Source organism: Nerophis ophidion, linkage group LG18 (genome assembly GCF_033978795.1).
Source record: "Nerophis ophidion isolate RoL-2023_Sa linkage group LG18, RoL_Noph_v1.0, whole genome shotgun sequence".
NCBI lineage: Eukaryota > Metazoa > Chordata > Actinopteri > Syngnathiformes > Syngnathidae > Nerophis > Nerophis ophidion.
In genome coordinates, this window is record NC_084628.1 from 48,268,255 (window position 1) to 48,292,133 (window position 23,879).

At 42.1% G+C, this 23,879-nt stretch overlaps 1 protein-coding gene across 3 annotated transcripts in view; it reads left to right on the plus strand.

The window, feature by feature from the left end:
- Positions 1–23,879, plus strand: part of LOC133537278 (synaptotagmin-like protein 2) — a 62,718-nt gene that overhangs the window by 36,860 nt on the left and 1,979 nt on the right. Inside the window, exons 9-20 of one of the 3 annotated variants that reach the window (XM_061878269.1) lie at positions 308–2,281; positions 6,328–6,441; positions 8,632–8,682; positions 8,762–8,853; positions 8,940–9,020; positions 9,160–9,329; positions 11,843–11,945; positions 12,026–12,187; positions 16,164–16,251; positions 16,390–16,492; positions 20,947–21,152; positions 23,725–23,879. The exon at positions 23,725–23,879 is cut by the window's right edge and continues 1,979 nt beyond it. In XM_061878269.1, the coding sequence (XP_061734253.1) occupies positions 308–2,281; positions 6,328–6,441; positions 8,632–8,682; positions 8,762–8,853; positions 8,940–9,020; positions 9,160–9,329; positions 11,843–11,945; positions 12,026–12,187; positions 16,164–16,251; positions 16,390–16,492; positions 20,947–21,152; positions 23,725–23,873 (3,293 nt within the window). In that variant the 3' untranslated portion in view covers positions 23,874–23,879. The remainder of the gene's footprint in view (positions 1–307; positions 2,282–6,327; positions 6,442–8,631; positions 8,683–8,761; positions 8,854–8,939; positions 9,021–9,159; positions 9,330–11,842; positions 11,946–12,025; positions 12,188–16,163; positions 16,252–16,389; positions 16,493–20,946; positions 21,153–23,724) is intronic. The other 2 variants (XM_061878270.1, XM_061878271.1) reach the window with 2 other exon arrangements.

Sequence of the window (23,879 nt, forward strand, 5' to 3'; positions counted from 1 at the left end):
TGTTCCCATGCCGACTGCAGGGAAGTCCAGATTTAAGGTGGCTATTACTGCCTTTGATTCTAGGCGCCTGCACCTTTTCCATGTTCATTCAATTCAAATTCAATCAATTGTCTTCAATATTTACAGAAAATGCATGTATGTTCATTAAAAAGCAAGGTTATGTTCAGTCCAAGATGTACCCATCCTCTCACTCAATGTCAGCTGGGACAGGGTTCATCCTGAGCTCTGTTCAGCAGTATAGATATTTGGTGGATAGATAACTGGTAACTTTCTACTATATTTTACATGACACTGCACAACATTTTAGGTGGCGATCCTCCAATATCATATGATATCAACTACATTGAGTCGTCCGAGCAGAAAATGCCCAAGAGATCCCATCAGAAACACGGTTTCAAGTTGACCACGCAGACCTCCAGTCCTACTGGCAATGATGAAAACTCCATCGCAAAAGTGCTGGACTGGTTCAACCGCAGCACAGACAGCAGCGACTGGCTGAGTGCAGGAGACAGACCTGAAGTCTCAAAGAACCCCCCTGACAGAAACAATGAGTTAGACGTGTTAATAAAGAAAGATACGGAAGGTGTCAGAAGTTTTCTGCAGAAAGAATCAATCGAAATGGAGATAAGTTCGTCGCAAAGACAAGAGGATGAGGTGTCGAAGGATGCTGGAGATGGGTTGGTGAAAAAGGAATACGAAAGCCAAACACACAAAAAAATCGACACCATAGACCCAAACACCACAACTTCCATGATCTCGACAGATATAATGGAAACGGAAAAACTCGGAATCTTTACGGGGCAGGTAACCTACGCCAAAAATGGACTGGATGCTGGTGAGCTGAAACATTCAGAAACCAACCAAGATGAAAAGGAGGTAGACACACACATTGATAGCCATGTCAAGCCAATAGCGCCACAACCGCCTCTGAGATCCAATCTAAAGTCAAAGAGGCCCACTTCAATCCAAACAAATCCACAAGCGGACACCAGTGCCCAGTCAAGAGATTGTGCAACCGAAGAAGACCTGTCAGGAACCATCCAGTCTACAGACTTAAAGACACATACAAACAGTGTCGAACCCTTCACTAAAACCCAAAACAGTTTAGGTAAAAACTTGACAGATAGACACAACAAGGATCAAAGTGCTCAATCGATCATGTCGCCCAGAAAAAATGACCAAGCAGATAGTCCTCATTCCGAAAGACAAAACTATGTCCAGGAAGAAAGCACCACAAACAAGATTAAGCAGCTCAAATCTTTCTGGGAGCAGGAGAGAACCAAGCCTGTGGTCCCTGATAGTAAACCTAAAGCAGTTCGGGGTGCAAAGCTGAATAAAAGATTCACAAAATCAGAGTACGACTTGCGGGCCATATGCAACAGTTCAGGCAGCGATGAAGAACATTGTCAAAGAAACCATTTGAATCCAAGGTTAGAAAAAATGTCCCCGACACTTGGTGCCAGCAGAGAACACTTTAACAGTTTACTGGAATTCTGGGATGATGCCACAACTGATTCCAAGTCTGTTGACAGGATAAAAAGCCCCCAAAAACATCAGATTTTTCAGCATATGTCTCAAGATTTACAGAATGCTGAGCCAGAGTCATGTCGCTTATCTCCTACTAAAACGTCTCACGATAGAGAGGTTGGCTCTGGCTCGATATCAGTAAACGATGCCAAAAACAACTTTTCCAGTCATCAAGTAGCTGAGTACAGTGCCTCAAAAGAACCCAAAAAGATTGTGGGCCGAGAGGAGAAAGCCACAAAACCACCTACAACTCCACCAAAGGAGGTTCGTTCTCCAAAGAGACGAAAAGACAGCTTCAGCCTTTCCAGCAGTCGAGGCAGGTCTATGCGTCGAGCCACCAGCATGTTCACTCTTATTGATCCAGAACCACCAAGTTATAGTCAGCTGAAGATAGATGTAAGCCCTGTTCACTCCCACAGCAGAAAGCAGTGTAGAGATCAGGACAAAAGGCACGCCTCAGAGGCCACCGATACTCCCCTTGCCAGGGCCTTTGTACCCCAAGACTACAGCCATTACTTAGGGATGGCCAATGAGCCAAGTGCCCACTCCACCTCCACAGAAGAGGTTTTTGAGGCCTTTGGTGGGTCTGTGAAGACCAGCACCCCTGTGGGCTCAGGGGGGAGAGGCTTCAAGAAGAGTACCAAAAGGAGTCCACATCACCTCTGGGCAAAGCACAGCAGTTTAGACGCTGATCCGGAATCATCTGTAAGCAGCACGTCTGAATCCTGGTCCAACTCAAGAAACACTTCTAGCCGTAAGTACTAGGGATGCGCTAATGACCAAATGTCTTTGATCATTTTGGGAAAAATTAACAATCAGTTGTTAAATTACTGAATAACAATTTTAATAGGATGGGAAAATCTCTTTCTGAATTCCTGTTTCCGTGCTAATGTCGTGTTGATCAATATAATGCTGCTGTTAGGAGTTGCCATGGTGGAGGTCTGCATGGATGGATCTCAACTTGTCAGACCTGTCAACATTTGCATTTCAACATTTCGGAAATTTTCTACGAAAATAAGTAAAATTCAAGGATTTTCATCACAGATCACTGTTAAATTAAAAGGATGAATACTTCATTCTCTAGACGGAATTTAAATACACACGTCTGGCAGGTAGTGGGTTCGAAATAAGGCTTTCTAGTAATTGCCGCCGGGGCGTAATTAATTTAAAACCTCTTCTCACTCCGGCGCTTACCAAAGGCATGCGGTACATTTAGGCCTGCGCTCATACATTTGAGTGTGATGTAAGGATACCATCATGAAAAGCACATTTAATTAAAAAAAAACTTTATTATGGTCTTACCTTTACTTATAAATGAAGTCCATGTGCAGCTCCTTCTGATCAAAAGCATCGATAACTTGTTTATGGAAGTCTTCCTTATCTTTCTTCAGTTTTAAAAGACTCTCCGTCCCAATGGAGATCTTCCTTTGCTTTGATTGAAAGTCCAGTTTAGAAAACTGTTTTAGTTTAGATATGTAATCCTCCATGTTAAAAGTGCAAGCGAGAGGAAAAAATAAACGATCGCTGCTTGTTGTCACTTCTTCTGCAGCCGAGTAGTCGCAAGAAGGATCACTAGCGCCCTCTACCACCAGGAGGCGGGAGTCATTTAATGACTCATATTTGACACATGCAGCTACGGTATATTAATAAAACATAGCTGCTTACTGTTCTTTTTAGCATATTCAATAGCTTGGACCTTAAATCCTACTGAATAACTCTTAATCTTCTTCCCTTTATGTGATTTCAAATGATTGAAATCAGCCTCCTCCATTTTGAAAATGATGACAGGTGAAGTGTCACTCGTGACGTGACGAGTTTGACCCTGCGGAAATTCTAGGCATATGCTAATTAGTTGGCGAAACGAGTTTGACCCGGCGGAAATTCTAGACATGCGCTAATAAAAATAATATTTTGCGAAACGAATTTGACCCGGCAGTATTTCTAGGCAGGCGCATACTATATACCTGGCGGCAATTCAAGGAAATACGGTATATTTGAGAGACGTTGTCCGACCGCTAATAGATTGCCAAGCCTGTCTCTTATGTTTTCCGTCCAGCAAGGATGCTTGTTGGTGTCGGCTAGTGTTAATAATATTGACACTCCGCTGTATCCGTGAGATTGTTCCGTGTCCGGGTTAACTTTTATGTGCCGAGATAAGTCTTTGTCAATGATTTCCTTTTGCCCATGTTTGGTTTGTAGGTGGAGATAGTTGTAACTTGCGGCACTACACCAGTAATGCTAACAAATTGCTTCTTTCGCTGTATCCTTTGGCAACGTTTGCGTGGTGGGAATTGAGTTTGTTATTCACGTCTTAAAGCAATCGAGGCAACTGTACTACCTGACTGCAACCAGCAGAGGCACTGTTGAGTCAGTCTTCACTGGTCTACTCCTACATCCTGCTAAATAAGTACAGCATGACGTTGGTAAGTGGAGCTACAGCCATACAGACCTCCAGTATGGCTTCTTGGGGGCATATGTCTGCTCAATAAAACAATAACATGAAAAACAGAACATACACAATTTCTTTTATTGCACCAAAATTATACTTAAAGGCCTAGTGAAAGCCACTACTACCGACCACAAAGTCTGATAGTTTATACATCAATGATGAAAAATTAACATTACAACACATGCCAAGACGGTTTAGTTTACTAAATTGCAATTTTAAATTTCGCGCGAAAGTATCATGCTAAAACGTCGCGGTATGATGATGCGTGCGCGTGACGTCACGCATTGTAGAGGACATTTTGTTCCAGCATTGTTCAGAGCTATAAGTCGTCTGTTTTCATCACATAATCCCACAGTATTCTGGACACCTGTGTTGCTGAATCTTTTGCAATTTGTACAATGAATAATGGAGACATCAAAGAAGAAGACTGTAGGTGGGAAGCGGTGTATTGCGGCCGCCTTTAGCAACACGAACACAGCCGGTGTTTCATTGTTTACATTCCCGAAAGATGACGGTGAAGCTTTACTATGGAACAGAGCGGTCAAGCGAACACGGTTGGATGGGACCACACACACAAAGTACAGTGTATTATGCAACGATCATTTCGAAAAATCGTGTTTCGAAGAGGGTCGCTTGCGAAGGGCAGAGATGGGCATCGCCACCGCCCGTCGACTGGTGCTGAAGAAAGGTGCGGGGCCGACCTTCAGGTTGTACAGGTACGACCATATAATCTCACTAAAACACTAGTAACACAATAAGCAGATAAGGGATTTTCCAGAATTATCCTAGTAAATTTGTCTAACAACATCTGAATCGATCCCACTGTATAGTCTTTTTTTTTCTAGTCCTTCACTCTCACTTTCCTCATCCACGAATCTTTCATCCTCGCTCAAATTAATGGGGAAATCGTCGCTTTCTCGGTCCGAATCGCTCTCGCTGCTGGTGGCCATGATTGTAAACAATGTTCAGATGTGAGGAGCTCCACAACCCGTGACGTCACGCGCACATCGTCTGCTACTTCCGGTACAGGCAAGGCTTTTTTATTAGCGACCAAAAGTTACGAACTTTATCGTGGATGTTCTCTACTAAATCCTTTCAGCAAAAATATGGCAATATGGTGAAATGATGAAGTATGACACATAGATTGGAGCTGCTATCCCCGTTTAAATAAGAACATCTCATTTCAGTAGGCCTTTAACCAGTGCAATTACATTTTTAACTCTGATTAATCACACTTTGGTGTTTTGACTCATCACAATTAATCCCAGTAAATTGCATGCATAATTCGAATTATCTTAGAAGAACCCCACTATATTTTTGACGCAATTACAATATTATTTTCAGAATGTCATACAAGAGCCTTTTTTACTTCAACGGATGTCATTTATTTGTTCAAAACTTCCTAACAGTTGTATCTAAAGTACCGTCTGAGTTTTTTTTTTAAGTGAAATTTGAGTCAAATTCTCTAAAGTCAGCTTTGCACTGACGTAAAGTGGGGCAAAAAAGTATTTAGTCAGCCAGCGATTGTGCAAGTTCTCCCACTTCAAAGGATGACAGAGGTCTGTAATTTTCATCATAGGTACACTTCAACTGTGAGAGACAGAATGTGAAAAAGAAATCCAGGAATTCACATTGTAGGAATTTTAAAGAATTTATTTGTAAATGATGGTGGAAAATAAGTATTTGGTCAAGCATTCAAAGCTCTCACTGATGGAAGGAGGTTTTGGCTCCAAATCTCAGGATACATGGCCCCATTCATTCTTTCCTTAACACGGATCAATCGTCCTGTCCCCTTAGCAGAAAAACAGCCCCAAAGCATGATGTTTCCACCCCCATGCTTCACAGTAGGTATGGTGTTCTTGGGATGCAACTCAGTATTCTTCTTCCTCCACACATGATGAGTTGAGTTTATACCAAAAAGTTCTATTTTGGTTTCATCTGACCACATGACATTCTCCCAATCCTCTGCTGTATCATCCATGTATCCTTTTTGGTATAAACTCAACTGGTCGTGTTTGGAGGAAGAAGAATACTGAGTTGCATCCCAAGAGTGGGAGAACTTGCACAATCGGTGGCTGACTAAATACTTTTTCGCCCCGACGTACGTATCGACCTGATCACTGACTGTACAAGAACCTGCTCCGCCTTTCAGATAAGTATCAGCTGTTAGGGAGCATGTGCGCTCAAAACAAATGTGTGATTAATCTGGGTTTTCACATGATTGAGGCGATAACATTTTGTGATTAATCACACGAGCTGAAGCATGAAATGTGTCACTGTTCATAGCAACCGATGCAATGGTTGTACTTTATACAATTATTATGTCTGGGTTTTTTTTCTTCAATTGTTAGGAGAAGATGATGAGGATGACAAAAATCCCGTCAGGAAAGCTTTACGGCGAGCAGAAGCCCGACCGAAATATCTGGCAAAAAGCATGGAGGACCTCACAGCCTCCCTGTCACCAAGTGAGCATCACCTCCCAACCCTTACCTTTTTTTCCCTGAAGAATTTTTACCTGATACTCTCTGAGGTCTTTCTGATTGTGGCAGTCCGCTCCCTGTATGATCAGTGTCAGAGCTTGGTCCGCATTGCCGGCACTAAGTCGGACACGTTTCCAGTGAGGGTTGGACTTCGCCAAGGCTGTCCTTTGTCACCCATTCTGTTCATAACTTTTATGGACAGAATTTCTAGGTGCGGTCAAGGCTTTGAGGGGATCTGGTTTGGTGACCACGGGATTAGGTCTCTGCTTTTTGCAGATGATGTGGTCCTGATGGCTTCATCTGGCCAAGATCTTCAGCTCTCACTGGATCGGTTTGCAGCCGAGTGTGAAGCGACCGGAATGGGAATCAGCACCTCCAAGTCCACCTCCAAGGGTGGAATGCCATTGGGGAGGAGACCTTGCCCCAATTGGAGGAGTTCAAGTTCCTCTTAGTCTTGTTCACGAGTGAGGGAAGAGTGGATCGTGAGATCGACAGGTGGATCGGTGCGGCGTCTTCAGTAATGCGGACGCTGTATCGGTCCAATGTGGTGAAGGAGTTGAGCCAGAAGGCAAAGCTCTCAATTTACCGGTTGGTCTACGTTCCCATCCTCATCTATGGTCATGAGCTTTGGGTTATGACCGAAAGGACAAGATCAGGGGTACAAGCGGCCGAAATGAGCTTATTTTGCAGCCGAGAGTAAAGCGACTGCGATGGGAATCAGCACCTCCAAGTCCGAGTCCATGGTTGTCGTCCGGGAAACGGTGGAGTGCCATCTCCGGGTTGGGGAGGAGATCTTGCCCCAAGTGGAGGAGTTCAAGTATCTCTTAGTCTTGTTCACGAGTGAGGTAAGAGTGGATCGTGAGATGGACATGCGGTTCGGTGCAGCGTCTTCAGTAATGCGGACGCTGTATCGGTCCGTTGTGGTGAAGGAGTTGAGCCTGAAGGCAAAGCTCTCAATTTACCAGTTGGCGTACGTTCCCATCCTCACCTATGGTCATGAGCTTTGGGTTATGACCGAAAGGACACGATCACGGGTACAAGCGGCCGAAATGAGCTTCTTTCGCAGCCGAGAGAAAAGGTACTGCGATAGAAATCAGCACCTCCAAGTCTGAGTCCATGGTTGTCACCCGGGAAAGGGTGGAGTGCCATCTCCGGGTTGGGGAGGAGATCTTACCCCAATTGGAGGAGTTCAAGTACCTCTTAGTCTTGTTCACGAGTGAGGGAAGAGTGGATGGTGAGATCGACAGGCGGATCGGTGCGGCGTCTTCAGTAATGCGGACATTGTTTCGATCCGTTGTGGTGAAAAAGGAGCTGAGCCGGAAGGCAAAGCTCTCAATTTACCGGTCGATCTACCTTTCAATCATCACCTACGGTCATGAGCTTTGGGTCATGACCGAAAGGATAAGATCACGGGTACAAGCGGCCAAAATGAGCTTCTTTCGCAGCCGAGAGTAAAGCCAGTGCGATGGAAATCAGCACCTCCAAGTCCGAGTTCATGGTTGTCACCCGGGAAAGGGTGGAGTGCCATCTCCGGGTTGGGGAGGAGACCCTGCCCCAATTGGCGGAGTTCAAGTACCTCGGAGTCTTGTTCACAAGTGAGGTAAGAGTGGATCGTGAGATCGACAGGCGGATCGGTGCGGCGTCTTCAGTAATGCGGACACTATCGATCCGTTGTGGTGAAGAAGGAGCTGAGCCGGAAGGCAAAGCTCTCAATTTACCGGTCGATCTACGTTCCCATCCTCACCTATGGTCATGAGCTTTGGGTCATGACCGAAAGGATAAGATCACGGGTACAAGCGGCCGAAATGAGTTTCCTCCGCCGTGTGGTGGGTCTCTCCCTTAGAGATAGGGTGAGAAGCTCTGTCATCCGGGAGGAACTCAAAGTAAAGCTGCTGCTCCTCCACATGGAGAGGAGCCAGATGTGGTGGTTCGGGCATCTGGTCAGGATGCCACCTGAACGCCTCCCTAGGGAGGTGTTTAGGGCACGTCCGACTGGTAGAAGGTCACAGGGAAGACCCAGGACACGTTGGGAAGACTATGTCTCCCGGCTGGCCTGGGAACGCCTCGGGATCCTCTGGGAGGAGCTGGGTGAAGTGGCTGGGGAGAGGGAAGTCTGGGCTTCCCTGCTTGGATGGATGGATGGAATAATTTTTAATGACGACTTGGATCTTCTAGGGCAACCGAGAAGACAAGACCCAACTATTGACCTGAGACGCACCAGTGATGGTAACTATCACCATGTCATGTCATTATGAATATGTCCATGTTGGATTTTTGTTCACTTTGTGATTTTACAATGATTTAGTGACCATCCCATCCCCTCACTCAACCTTGTCCTCTGATCCAGTGAGCCTGAAGAAAATAAGCAAATCAGTTTCTTCCATCTTGCAGAAAGAGGTACATATCTAAGTGTCTCGATGCCACTGCACTGTCGACCACAGCATGTCTTCTCCCCCCTGCATGACGTTTACTGTATGTTGTAGGACGACAACAATGTCTATGAGGACATTTTCCTCCCAGGAAGACACACACTGGACTTCTCTGACATGGCCTCTTTGTCGTCCGTACGTCAACCCACAGCTGCATGAACCGCTTGAGCACAGATTCTGCTTATTAACCACTGGCTTAAACGCTAGCTAATACAAAATCAATCATCATAATCCCGAGCATCGTGAGCTCAATGGCGTTGCCTCTCACCGGCAGTTGAGCGGAAGCGTGATGACCATGGACAGCAGCGATTTTGGCAACGTGGAGATTCAAGGGAACATCCAGTTCTCCATCAACTACGTGAACAAGCTCAAGGAGTTCCACATCTTTGTGGCTCAGTGCCAAGACTTGGCGTCCGCCGACACCAAGAGAGGACGCTCGGACCCGTGAGTATTGGAGCTTGAAATAAAATAACAGTTGGTGGCTGAATGGACGGTACAATGTTCACCCTCCCGATCTGAGACAGCGGACACCCAATCCTCTCGTGTTTTATAATTGTCGGTGTCTAGTGGTCTAAGGTGTGTTAAGAATATATTTGTCCTGATAATGTTAATGTTTTCATACATACCGTTTTTTTCTGAGTAATTTCATTTGAACACAACTTTTCTAACATTTCACTCTAAAGAAATATACTGTAAGAACACAGTATTTGAATGCCTTAAGGTTAGTGGGGTTTTTTAATACCTACCATTGTTGACTTTTTTTAGACAAATTTCACTATATTGAGCTTTTTCTAACATTCCACAGAGTCTTTGGTATGACTCAGCTGGGGTTTGAACTCACAATTTGCCAATCTCAGGGCAGACACTCAAACCACTAGGCCACTGGGTAGGCTTTTATATATATATATATATATATATATATATATATATATATATATATATATATATATATATATATATATATATATATATATATATATATATATATATATATATATATATATATATATATATATATATATATATATATATATATATATACACACATATATATATATATGTCTTGATTGGATTATCCAGAGAATAGTGCTCGATACCGTGGTAGAGCGCAATATGTATGTGTGGGAAAAATCACAAGACTACTTCATCTCTACAGAAGTGTTTCATGAGGGGTTCCCTCAATCGTCAGGAGATTTTAATGGAAGCATTCACATACAATGGTTTATATAGGGCACAGAGTGGGTGGGTACAGGCAGGCGTAGGGTGTGGTGATTGGCTCATGTGTTACCTAGGAGGTGTTTCCGTCTGAGGCGGCATGTTGAAATGATTTCACTGCGCTTGTTGAGGGATGGTAGATCTGGATGATATATAATAAACAGTTTCTCTTTTAAGCATAGGTTACATCTTTTATTACCACTGTTGTAAGGTGTGCTGGATGCAAGAATTTGCCATGTTATTGAATATTCAACATTATTGTCTTTGAGGTTCCAAATGTGCTTGCTGAGTTCTGTAGAATTCCGCAAAGTCTGGTTTCTAAAGGAGGCGTTGTGATTATTCCATCTTGTTTTGAACGCTCCTTCGGTTAATCCTACGTACGTGTCGGATGTGCTAATGTCTTTGCGTGTTACCTTTGATTGGTAAACGACTGATGTTTGTAAGCACCCCCCTTTGAGAGGGCAATCAGGTTTCTTGCGACAGTTACATTCCTTATTGGTATCAGAGTCGTTTAGTCTGGGGGTAGGCAGTCCTTTTGCAATTGCTTTGTTACAACAAATCATTTCAAACCACTCCGGCACTTACCAAAGGTATGCAGTAAAAATTTGAGTGTGATGTAAGCTTGGACCTTAAACCCTACTTAATAGCTGTTAGTCATCTTCCCTTTATGCGATTTCAAAATACTGGTATTGAAATCAGCCTCCTCCATTTTGAAAATGATGACAGGGGAAGTGTCACTCGTGACGTCACTAGTTTGACCCGCCAGTAATACCAAGCATACCCTAATTATTTTGGGAAGCGGGTTTGACCCGGCAGTAATTCAAGGCAGGCGCATACTATATGTCGGGCGGCAATTCAAGAAAATATATTAGGGCTGTGAATCTTTGGGTGTCCCACGATTCGATTCAATATCGATTCTTGGGGTCACGATTCGATAATAAATCGATTTTTTTCGATTCAATTCGATTCTCGATTCAAAAACGATATTTTTCCGATTGAAAAGGATTGTGTATTCATTCAATACATAGATTTCAGCAGGATCTACCCCAGTCTGCTGACATGCTAGCAGAGTAGGAGATTTTTGTAAAAAGCTTTTATAATTGTAAAGGACAATGTTTTATCAACTGATTGCAATAATGTCAATTTGTTTTAAATATTAAACGAACCAAAAATATGACTTATTTTATCTTTTTGCAAACATTGGACACAGTGTGTTGTCCAGCTTATGAGATGCCATGCAAGTGTAAGCCACTGTGACACTATTGTTCTTTTTGATTATTTTTATAAATGTCTAATGATAATGTCAATGAGGGATTTTTTAAATTATAACTAATATTGATACTGTTGTTGATAATATTCATTTTTGTTTCACTACTTTTGGTTTGTTCTGTGTGGTGTTTGTGTCTCCTCAATTGTTCTGTTTATTGCAGTTCTGAGTGTTGCTGGCTCAGCTTTGCTTTTGGAATTGGATTGCATTGTTATGGTATTGTTGTGTAGTGCTTTGTTGGATTGATTAAAAAAAAAAAAAAATTTAAAAACAAATCGATTTTTTAAAAATGAGAATCGATTCTGAATTGCACAACGTAAACGATTCGATTCGTATTCGAATCGATTTTTTCCCACACCCCTAATATATATATATATATATATATATATATATATATATATATATATATATATATATATATATATATATATATATATATATCTCACCCCTAATTTAGTTTGTGTCATTTTTCTAGCTACGTCAAAAGCTACCTTGTCCCTGACAAAAATCGTCTGGGAAAGAAGAAAACGTCCGTGAAGAAAAAGACACTTAATCCCACTTTCAATGAGATCCTCAGGGTAAGTCTGCACAGATGTTGCATCAAATTGCAAGGCTACACACACGTTACTTTTTTTTAATATGTCCCATGTGTCTCCAGTATCGAGTGGACATGGATTATCTCAGGACGCAGACGCTTGTTCTCTCCGTTTGGCATAACGACACATTTGGTAGAAACAGCTTCTTGGGGGAGGTGGACGTAGACCTCTCCAAATGGAACTTCGACCACACCCAGATGAACTACTTAGACTTGAAAAACAGGGTAGGACACACACACACACACGCACACACACACACACACACACACACACACACTGCTGATTAATAATATTGTAATATGGACCAATAGAAAATAATAAGTGTAAAAAAAAGTTTAAGGTGCTGTTTGCAACCTTTCCAAGGCTGCCCAGAGGGCGCTAACTTTGCAAAGTAACACCAGCTCACTTGTGTTGTCAGCCAGGAGTGCCAAACTCATTTTGATGGCAGGAACGGCTCACCTCAAAGGTCACTTGTAGAACCATGAACATGCATTACAGTACATCACCTGATATTTAAAGGCCTATTGAAATGAGATGTTCTTATTTAAACGGGGATAGCAGGTTCATTCTATGTGTCATACTTCATCATTACACCATATTGCCATATTTTTGCTGAAAGGATTTAGTAGAGAACATCCACCATAAAGTTCCCAACTTTTGGTGGCTAATAAAAAAGCCTTGCCTGTACCAGAAGTAGCAGACGATGTGCGCGTGACGTCACGGGTTGTGGAGCTCCTCAAGTCCACACATTGTTTACAATCATGGCCACCAGCAGTGAGAGCGATTCGGACCGAGAAAGCGACAATTTCCCCATTAATTTGAGCAAGGATGACAGATTCGTGGATGAGGAAAGTGAGAGTGAAGGACTAGATAAAGAAAAAAAAAAGAACTATACAGTGGGAGCGATTCAGATGTTATTAGACAAATTTAATAGGATACTTCTGGAAAATCCCTTATTTGCTCATTGTGTTACTAGTGTTTTAGTGAGATTATATGGTCATACCTGTGCAACCTGAAGGTCGGCCCCACACCTTTCTTCAGCACCAGTCGACGGGTGGTGGCAATGCCCATCTCTACCCTTTGCAAGGGACCCTCTTCGAAACACAATCTTTCAAAATGATGGCTGCATAATACACTGTACTTTGTGTGTGTGGTCCAATCCAACCGTGTTCGCTTGACCGCTCTGTTCCATAGTAAAGCTTCACCGTCATCTTTCGGGAATGTAAACAATGAAACACCGGCTGTGTTTGTGTGGCTAAAAGCGGCCGCAATACACCGCTTCCTACCTACAGCTTTCTTCTTTGACGTCTCCATTATTCATTGAACAAATTGCAAAATATTCAGCAACACAGGTGTCCAGAATACTGTGGGATTATGCGATGACTTAGAGCTGGAACAAAATGTCCTATACAATGCGTGACGTCACGCACACACGTCATCATACCGAGACGTTTCAGCAGGATACTTCGGCGCAAAATATAAAATTGCAATTTAGTAAACTAAAGCGGCCGTATTGGCATGTGTTGCAATGTTAATATTTCATCATTGATATATAAACTATCAGACTGCGTGGTCGCTAGTAGTGGCTTTCAGTAGGCCTTTAACTATTATCATATTGTATGCCTACAACTTGGGCTTTGCACACAGAAGTCAAGAAAGTGACAAGCAGATATTAAAGTTAAGATATTATTGTATGATTAATATAAAAAAGGGTTTCAATGACTAAACTATTTCGTTAGGAAGAATTACTTTGGCATAAGGCACCATTTTTTTAATGTCAAAATTGAAACACATGATGCCTTATTGAGACACATTTCCAGGTTTTTGCGGACCACATAAATGATGTGTTGGGCACTTGTGTGACAGACTGTCGTGACAACAGCGGCGTGGCTCGCCTGGTAGAGCAGTTGTTTCAGCAACTTGAGGGTTTTGCCGGTTCTATACTTGCCAACCCTCCCGGATTTTCCGGGAGACTCCCGAAATTCAGCGTCTCTCCCGAAAACCTCCCGGGACAGATTTTCAGCCGGCGCTGGAGGCCACGCCCTCTCCAGAATGACATTTGGTTGCATTAGCTTGTCTTAGTGCAGGATAAAAGAGCAATAAGGTGCAGATATAAATAAATAGATTACTGTACAGATAAATATATTGTACTTTTGCATAAGCATCCACATTTATGGATGTATAATACATTGTCTTTATATTCCAGCGAGTTAATCCGTTTTTGGGGGGACTTGAGGGGATTATTATGATGCGTTCAAGAGTCTTATGGCCTGAGGGAAGAATCTGTTACACAACCTGGAGGTTCTGCTACAGAGGCTGCGGAACCTCTTTCGCAAGTTCAGCGGTGAAAACAGTCCTTTGTGGGGATGGGAGGAGTCTTTTCTGAGCCCTGGTCAGGCAGTTACATGTTTGTAGTTTGCAGCATTTATGCTAGTCTTTTGTTTCACAGCCTAGTTTTGTAATGTGCGTGCATTTTGTTCGTCTTATTAGTTATAGTGTTAAATAAACATGTACTCACAGTCACGTCTCGCCCGTGCAAATCATTCTCTGCATCGGAGAAACAACCTTAATCCAAGCCCAAACGTGACAACTACAGTCTTCTATACGGCATTATTCACATGTGAATAACATACATACAGTGTATTATACAGCATTATTTACATGTGACTAACATAAATACAGTCTATTATACAGCATTATTCACATGTGAATAACATAAATACAGTCTTCTATACGGCATTATTCACATGTGAATAACATACATACAGTCTATTATACAGCATTAATTACATGTGACTAACATAAATACAGTCTATTATACAGCATTATTCACATGTGAATAACATAAATACAGTCTATTATACAGCATTATTCACATGTGAATAACATAAGTACAGTCTGTTATACAGCATTATTCACATGTGAATATTATGAATACAGTCTATTATACAGCATTATTCACATGTGAATATTATGAATACAGTCTATTATACAGCATTATTCACATGTGAATAACATAAATGCCGTCTATTATACAGCATTATTCACATGTGAATAACATAAATACAGTCTATTATACAGCATTATTCACATGTGAATAACATAAGTACAGTCTGTTATACAGCATTATTCACATGTGAATATTATGAATACAGTCTATTATACAGCATTATTCACATGTGAATATTATGAATACAGTCTATTATACAGCATTATTCACATGTGAATAACATAAATGCCGTCTATTATACAGCATTATTCACATGTGAATAACATAAATACAGTCTATTATACAGCATTATTCACATGTATATAATATAAATACAGTCTATTATACAGCATTATTCACATGTCAATAACATAAATACAGTCTGTTATACGGCATTATTCACATGTGAATAACATAAATACAGTCTATTATACGGCATTATTCACATGTGAATAACATAAATACAGTCTATTATACAGCATTATTCACATGTGAATAACATAAATACAGTCTATTATACGGCATTATTCACATGTGAATAACATAAATAGAGTCTATTATACAGCATTATTCACATGTGAATAACATAAATGCCGTCTATTATACAGCATTATTTACATGTGAATAACATAATTACAGTCTATTATACAGCATTATTCACATGTGAATAACATAAATAAAGTCTATTATACAGCATTATTCACATGTGAATCACATAAATACAGTGTATTGTACATAATTATTCACATGTGAATAACATAAATACAGTCTATTATTAACACGTGAATAATATAAATACAGTTGATTATACAGCATTATTCACATGTGAATAACAAATACAGTCGGTTATACAGCATTATTTACATGTGAATAATATAAATACAGTCTATTATAAAGCAATATTAACATGTGAATAATATAAATGGATTTTATATTAAGGTACAGTCAAAAAGGAACATATGCATTATAGAGTCTGATGGCTATAATGAATAATTCATTAAATGTACCAACTTGGCATCCATTGCTGGGGGGGTCCCCACATCTGCGGCCCCTTCCCAAAGTTTCTTCTTTTACCCATTTTGAGCTTTTGGAGATCCTCCTTGCCCTGATGTGGGTTTCAGATCAGGGGACGTCGTTGTGGTTTGGCTATAGAAATAAACTTTGATTGTCCCATTGTGTCTAATTATTATTATTATTATTTTTTTTTTCAGACTACAACACCCTCTCTGACGCCATCAGGTGGTCGAGGGGAGATGAGACTTGCTGTACGCTACCTGCCGAAGGTCAACGTCAATGCAGGTGGGCATTGTCTTGCACACACCAAATGCTCCAAAGTTGGCAAAGTTCATTAAGTTCATCTTTTTGTGTGTGTGTGTGTGTGTGTGTGTGTGTGTGTGTGTGTGTGTGTGTGTGTGTGTGTGTGTGTCTCCCTCTAAGGTGTGTCTAAGGAAGGTGTAGCCACAGGAGAGATTCACATTTGGGTGAAAGAATGCAAGAACCTGCCTTTAATCAGAGCCACCCTGGACTCCTACGTCAAGTGGTACGCAGGGCCATTGGGCAAGATGTTAAGCAGATTGTTGCCTCATGTCACCGTACTTTCCGGACCATAGAACACAGCAGATTATAAGGCGCACTGCCGCTGACCGGGTCGAGTCAGGTCTATTTTCATACAAAAGGCGCACTAGATTATAGGGTGCAATAAAGTGTCATACTATTTTTCTAAATGTAAAAGACTTCTTTGCGGTCTCGATAACATGTAATGGTGTTGTGGGTGCGGGTTCAATGGACCACCCAGGAAGGACATCGCTTTTAGCAAGTTTGACTCTTTTATTTTTCAATAAGGCAGATGTCTTTTTCGCCGTCGTCGCTCGCACTGCTCGCCCCTCCGTGTCTCGCTCTCCGTTTAGTAAGGCGCGTCGCCGTCTCTTTTGTCTTGCTCTCTCTCGCTGCTCGGTCGCTGTTGCCGGCTCTTCTACTCCCTCCCTGATCTCTCTTCCTCCTCCTCTTTTATACACCATCAGGAAAAATGTCAAAGGGGAACGTTATCACCAGACCTATGTAAGCGTCAATATATACCTTGATGTTGCAGGAAAAAGACCATATATTTTTTTAACCGATTTCCGAACTCTAAAAGGGTGAATTTGGCGATTGAAACGTCTTTCAATTGTTCGCTGTCGGAGCAATGACCTTTCACCTGTGACGTCACAACAGGAAGCAATCCGCCATTTTCTCAAACACATTACACACACCAAGTCAAATCAGCTCTATTATTTTCCGTTTTTTTCGACTGTTTTCCGTACCTTGGAGACATCATGCCTCATCGGTGTGTTGTCGGAGGTGTAACAACACCATCAGGGACGGATTCAAGTTGACTTACGTGGAGTGTGCTAATCAGACATATCAATGGTCATGGCATGCTAATCGATGCTAACATGCTATTTAGGCTAGCTGTATGTACATATTGCATCATTATGCCTCATTTGTAGCTATATTTGCATCCAGTCTTTCCCTCCACCCACATTTAATGCCAAACAAACACATACCAATCGACAGATTCAAGTTGCACCAGTGGTCAAAAGATGCAATCTTTGGTTAGAAGGCGATCACCGAATTCGTCCTTGCTTCCTCTCGTTCCGCTGTCTGTCGTGATATGGCTCAATAGCTTCAGTTTCTTCTTCAATTTCGTTTTCGCTATCCGCCTCCATACTCCAACCATCTGTTTCAATACATGCGTAATCTGTTGAATCGCTTAAGCCGCTGAAATCCGAGTCTGAATCCAAACTACTATGCTATACCTTTCTGTGCTATCCGCCATCTTTGTTTGTGGTGATGTCACGCTGTGACGTCACAGGAAAATGGACGGGCGTATATAACAATGGTTAAAATCAGGCACTTTAAAGCCGTTGTTTTAGGGTATCGCGTGATGGGTAAAATTTTGATAAAAACTTCGAAAAATAAAATTAGCCACTTGGAACTGATTTTTATTGGCTTTAACCCTTCTGAAATTGTGATAATGTTCCCCTTAATCGTTTCCCGGTGTGTGAGCCACACACCTGAGTTAGATCACGGCGGCGGCGCTCTCGGCACGCCCCGCCTCTCCACTCGGCCGCATTCTCCCCCTCCTTGCCGCCATCTTGGGCAGGGCTGCAGCATGCCTTGCCCCGCCGTCTGCCCGTCGACTGCACCTCCCCACAGCTGTTTTTTTTGGTCAAAATGTTGCAGGGATCAGTGTTTTTTAACCTTTTCTGAGCCAAGGCGCATTTTTTTCATAAAAAAAAAATCTCGAGGCACACCACGAGCAGAAAACGTTAAAAAATAAAACTCAGCAGCCGATATTGACGATAAAAAGTTGTTCTCACAATTGTTGGATATAACTTTAAAGCATAAGCAAGCATGCATCAATATAGCTCTTCTCTCAAAGTAGGTGTACTGTCACCACCTGTCACATCACACCCTGACTTATTTGAAGTTGTTTGCTGTTTTCCTGTGTGTCGTGTTTTAGTTCTTGTCTTGTGCTCCTATTTTGTTGTTAATTGTCATGTCATGTACGGATGTACTTTGTGGACGCCGTCTGCTGCTCCGCACGCTGTAAGTCTTTGCTGTCGTCCAGCAAATCTATGTTTGTTTACTTCGCAGCCAGTTCAGTTTTAGCTTTGTTTTGCGTAGCCATCCCTAAGCTTCAATGCCTTTTGTTTATTTTTTGTTTAAGCATTAGATACTTTTTTACCTGCACACTACCTCCCGCTGTCGTCTGCTTATTGTGGTCACGACAAACCACGTTTCCGACATTTACAAAGCAATTAACTACCTGCTGCCACCTACTGATATGGAAGAAGAGTATTACACGGTTACTCTGCCGAGCTGTAGACAGCACCGAAACTCAACAACGGCATATTTGCGTATTAAAATTACTGGTTTGCAAAAATTATTTTCAATCCGATTAGGTGAAATTACATAATCTCCCACGGCACACCAGACAATATGTCACGGTACACTAGTGTGCCGCGGCACAGTGGTTGAAAAACACTGGCATAGATGATGTTTTACAGATCATCTTCAAGCCGCTTTCTGACAGTCTCTTCCGGATGCACCGTTTTGTGGGTGGTCTTATTTACGTGGCTCACCTTCGGCAGCGTCTTCTCCCCGTCATCTTTGTTGTAGCGGTGTAGCGTGCAAGGACGGGAGTGGAACAAGTGTCAAAAGATGGAGCTAACTGTTTTGATGACATTCAGACTTTACTTCAGTCAATAACGGAGCATCTCCTCATCCATGGCTCACTAGGGCAATAACAACGACAAAAATGTGTCCCGTTGAAAAAACGTCCGACCGGAACTCTCAAATAACTAAAATTCCTTGGGTGAATAATGTCAACTCACTACGCCAGTATGTTTTAGTGCTTTCATGGTGAGTTTACTGACAAATATAAGTAAGAACTTTACACTACTTTATATTGGAAATGGCAACAGAGGAGGATGAATGTCCCATAACAAGAAAAATAAGAAGCGTATCGACTATGGTGTTGCCACGGACTACAAAGGCAGAAGCGCGCACATTTTCAGGACTTATGCAGATCCCAAATACAGATCAGCAGACACCAGAAGATAAGAAAAGTTTCTTTTGCAAAAAATTCTGAAACAAAACGCAAGATTTGTCTGACCTTATACACACAGAATAATAATACTCCTATTTTGAACAATCCATCAAGCGGTGTGGCTTCATAGCTTACCAAAGTCGTACTAAAACATTTTGATTGATTTTTGAGCGCCGTGTGTAATGTTCTATATTTTCAATGGAACATGTAAAATGTTGTTGTTTACATGAGTCGTATTGCAGTCGACACGTATCTCTTATGTGTGACTGCCATCTACAGGTCACACTGATCATTTCACCATTGTCAGGTTCAAAAACTGATGACATCTATTAAACAAGACAAGAAGCAAATAATTAAACAGAGACAGAATTCAATTCGACTCAATGAGGAGAAACGCGTAGACCTGTACAGTGTCCCACCACGCTCTGACGAGAGATCCTACGCCTCCTCTTTTATTTGGACTTTCCCAGATTACATAGTGTGGACGACTTTTGCCGTCGTCGCTCGGGTTCAATGGACCACCCAGGAAGGACATTGCTTTTGAGCAGGTTTGACTTTTATTTTTTCAAATAAAGCTTTGTTTTCAGGTCGTATCGCTTTTCAGCTCCTCCTCTCCACTGCCCACTCACGGTCCGCTTTTCAGCCGCCCTCGTCCTCGTCTGCTCTTTGCTTCTGCTGCTCGTTCACTGCTGTGGACTCTCGTCCTCCTTCTGCCCGATCTCTCCTCATTCTCCCCTTTTATACATCGTGAGGAGATAAGTTAATTGTGTACTGGTGAACGATCCACAAACCTGCACATGACTGCGGCATCGCTCCCGGCACGCCCCGCCTTTCCGCTCGGCCGCATTCTCCGCCTCCTCGCCGCCATCTTGGGCCGAGCTCCAGCGTGCCCTGCCCCGCTGCTCGTTCCCCGGCTCCGCCTCTCCACACACGGCAACAGCTGTTTCCAAGGGAGGGTGGTTGTAAACAGCCATCGCCTTTGATTAAAAAACAGTTCAAAGAAAAGGTCCCTGGGGCTTGCGTCAGGTCCTGCTTCCTCTCTGCTTTGTAGCTCTTGGGTCAAGATAAAACCTTCCTGTGGATTACAATAGAAGAAAGAAACCGACGCCTTCATGTCGCTACCCATCGTGCACAGTGTAGTTTTACAAGCCTTCTGCTTGGTAGAATCCAAGACAGCTTTCAGGGCGAGCTGAGCTCAATGTAAGATGTCATAACTTAGATACAATTATTTTAACAACCTTTTAAAACTGTTTCGAAGTCGGTAAGCACAGCCAAAATGATTCCGTACATTAGGCGCACCTGGTTATAAGGCGCACTGTCGAGTTTTGAGAAAATGAAAGGATTTGAAGTGTGTTTTATAGTCCGGAAAAATAGGGTACTTATTAGTTGTGTGTGATTTCAAGCTACGTGCTGCCGGACACGAGCAGGAAGAGTCGGCAGAAGACGCGCGTGCTGAGGAGGACGAGTGACCCCGTGTTCAACCACACCATGGTGTACGACGGCATCCGGGAGATGGATCTGGTGGAGGCTTGTGTGGAGCTCACAGTCTGGGACCGAGACAGGCTGGCCAGCAACCTGCTGGGGGGCCTCAGGCTCGGAGCTGGGACGGGTATGTACAGGGTGGTCGAAGCGGGGAGTCTGGCACACTGGGGGGCACTTTGGCTTTTTGGGAGGTTCGAGGATTTTGTTTACTGTCAGTTAAATATGTATGTTGAAAATAGGAGTGTCATCAATAGGGATTGGAATTGATCAGATTTTTTCCGGTTCAGATTCCACTTTCGATTCGTCCTAACGATTCGGTATATATATATATATATATATATATATATATATATATATATATATATATATATATATATATATATATATATATATAGGTTTGATTTAGAGATTGGTGGGGACACAAAAGTGCTCCAAGGCAGCAGTCTGAAAAGTTTACTTCTTCTTTTTTTTACATTAGCAATCATAATTTCAGGTCATGCAGATGTTAAAGGGTAAAGCAACTAAAATGAAAGCAAAGGAGACAACTTGGAAGAGTTCTCATCTTTACTCTTTAGTGTAGGGCTGTAGTGCAAGTGTGCATCATACTGTCAATCAACATAGTCTACTGTCCATCAACAAGTGTGCATCATACTGTCAATCAACATAGTCTACTGTCCATCAACAACATCAGAAATACATTCATGCAATACAACATTGTAAATAAACATAAATGAACTGTAATAATCTTTTCCCCAACTTGAGTTTAAATCACTCACACTTTTTCCCTTCAACTACTTCTTTCTATTGCTGCTTTTGTACTGTAAATATGTTTGTCACCAATACACAAATACAAGCAGATTAGTGTCCACTGGTTGTTCCTACTTGAAGGACATAAACACATGCCTCCGCCGCTCTGTCACAGAAATGAACTGCTGGCCAAAAATATGTTGATGCATGACAGATACATTAAGGACAATGACCATAGAGCTGCCTGAGCAAAAAGGCTTTTACTAAATATGAATATTACTTCATATTAATGAATTATATTTTAGCATTGTAAAATCACATGATCATCTAGTGAGGGTTTATTGTATTTCCACCACTTTGGTATTTTCAAACCGTTGCTCACTTCTACACAAATACATGAAACTAAAAAATAATTTCAAAAATAAAACGGAAAGGTGAAATCCGGCGATCTGATTGGCTGTTAACCGTGGTTTAAATCTTCTAAAGCCTTATCACAGCGCAGGCTATCACTATGCCTCAGGCACGCATGACTGCTATGAATGGAAGTTGTTGTCATGTATCCATGACAACGGACTGTTGCAGTCCGTAGTAAAAGACAGCTGATGTTTTCACGATGTTAAAAAACGGACTAAAGTAGTTGAATTCACATGTTTAAGGTTAACTTTCACCTCCGGGGAGGGTTAACAATGGTAGAGGGGACTGAGCATTGACTTTCACCTGGAAAAAAGCGGAGGAAAAGACGAGATGCAGTGCTAATTTGGAGCTAACGTGTGGATAGGTGGGACTATTTTTTCCACAGTGAGGCTATTTTATTGGATAATATGTATTTCTGGTTGAATAAAACTACATTAAATTGATTGAGTATTCCTATTTCATAATGCCTTTATTGGTAACTGTTTCATAAAAGCAATATATCACTCCAGTCCATGGTATATATGCTCATTATAGCACTCTGAGGGGCGTGACTGGAGTGATATATTGTTGAATTATTCAATATTGTTGAGCCTCTATACACCCTTGAAGTAACTTACAGTTTGACTCCTAAAGAAGTCTCTTATATCCACTTTTCTTTTCATTGACGTCCTTCAAAACCTACAGCACACACGCACGCAAACAGACACAAACACAATGTCAATCACAGCACTGATATTAAAATACATCTAGCTACCGTGTGCCAGGAACAACAAATGCCGATCATGTTGACAATTTACAGTTACTTACAACTTACACTTACTTAAAACTTACACTTACTTACAAGTTAGAACTTACAACTTACACTGATAGTTGCACTCCCTCTCGTCCGCTCGCTAGCAACTAGCATGTAGGCTAGATTTTACAAGCAGAAGGAGTGACAGCGGGGACAGCCAATCACACGTAAGTTAGCATGAACGCGGCAACCAATCAGAGAGTGATATTTAGGTTAGAGGCGGGATTTCTAGCAGGGACTGACATTTAACCCTTTCTGTGCCATAATCATTGACTAAACATTACGGGCAGCGCTTGTATTGATAGTGACTACACAGTAGCGGCTGGATATTGCTAGGGACGTGTCCCTAGCGTCCCTACCCAATTCTACGCCATTGTATATGTATATGTATATGTATATGTATATGTATATGTATATATATATATATATATATATATATATATATATATATATTGTATATAGTAATTGCGGACAGATTCATGGTGTTCAGAGCAATATGATTTGCCTGAGCGGCTAGGAGACCCCAAGAGTAACAAGCAGTAGAAAATGGATTGATGAGTGGGCGAGAAAGGTATTATTTTAAAACATTTGGGATGTGTTTATGCTCAGAACTTCTAACATACTTTACAGCTTTAAAAACAGCACTCCCTGCTGGCGGAGGTTAAACATTGCAGTTCAAGTCTCGTGAGCGGGTCAGCGCCAGGCATTCAAGGGCAAAAGTCACCGGAACTTTCTTTGTCTTCAGGTCAGAGTTACGGCTCGGCCGTGAACTGGATGGACTCCACCCCCCTGGAGGTGGCGCTGTGGGGGCGCATGGTGGCCTGTCCCAATGAATGGGTGGAGGACGTACTGCCCTTCCGAATGCTGAACTCGGCCAAAACTGCCTTCAGATAAGTCAAG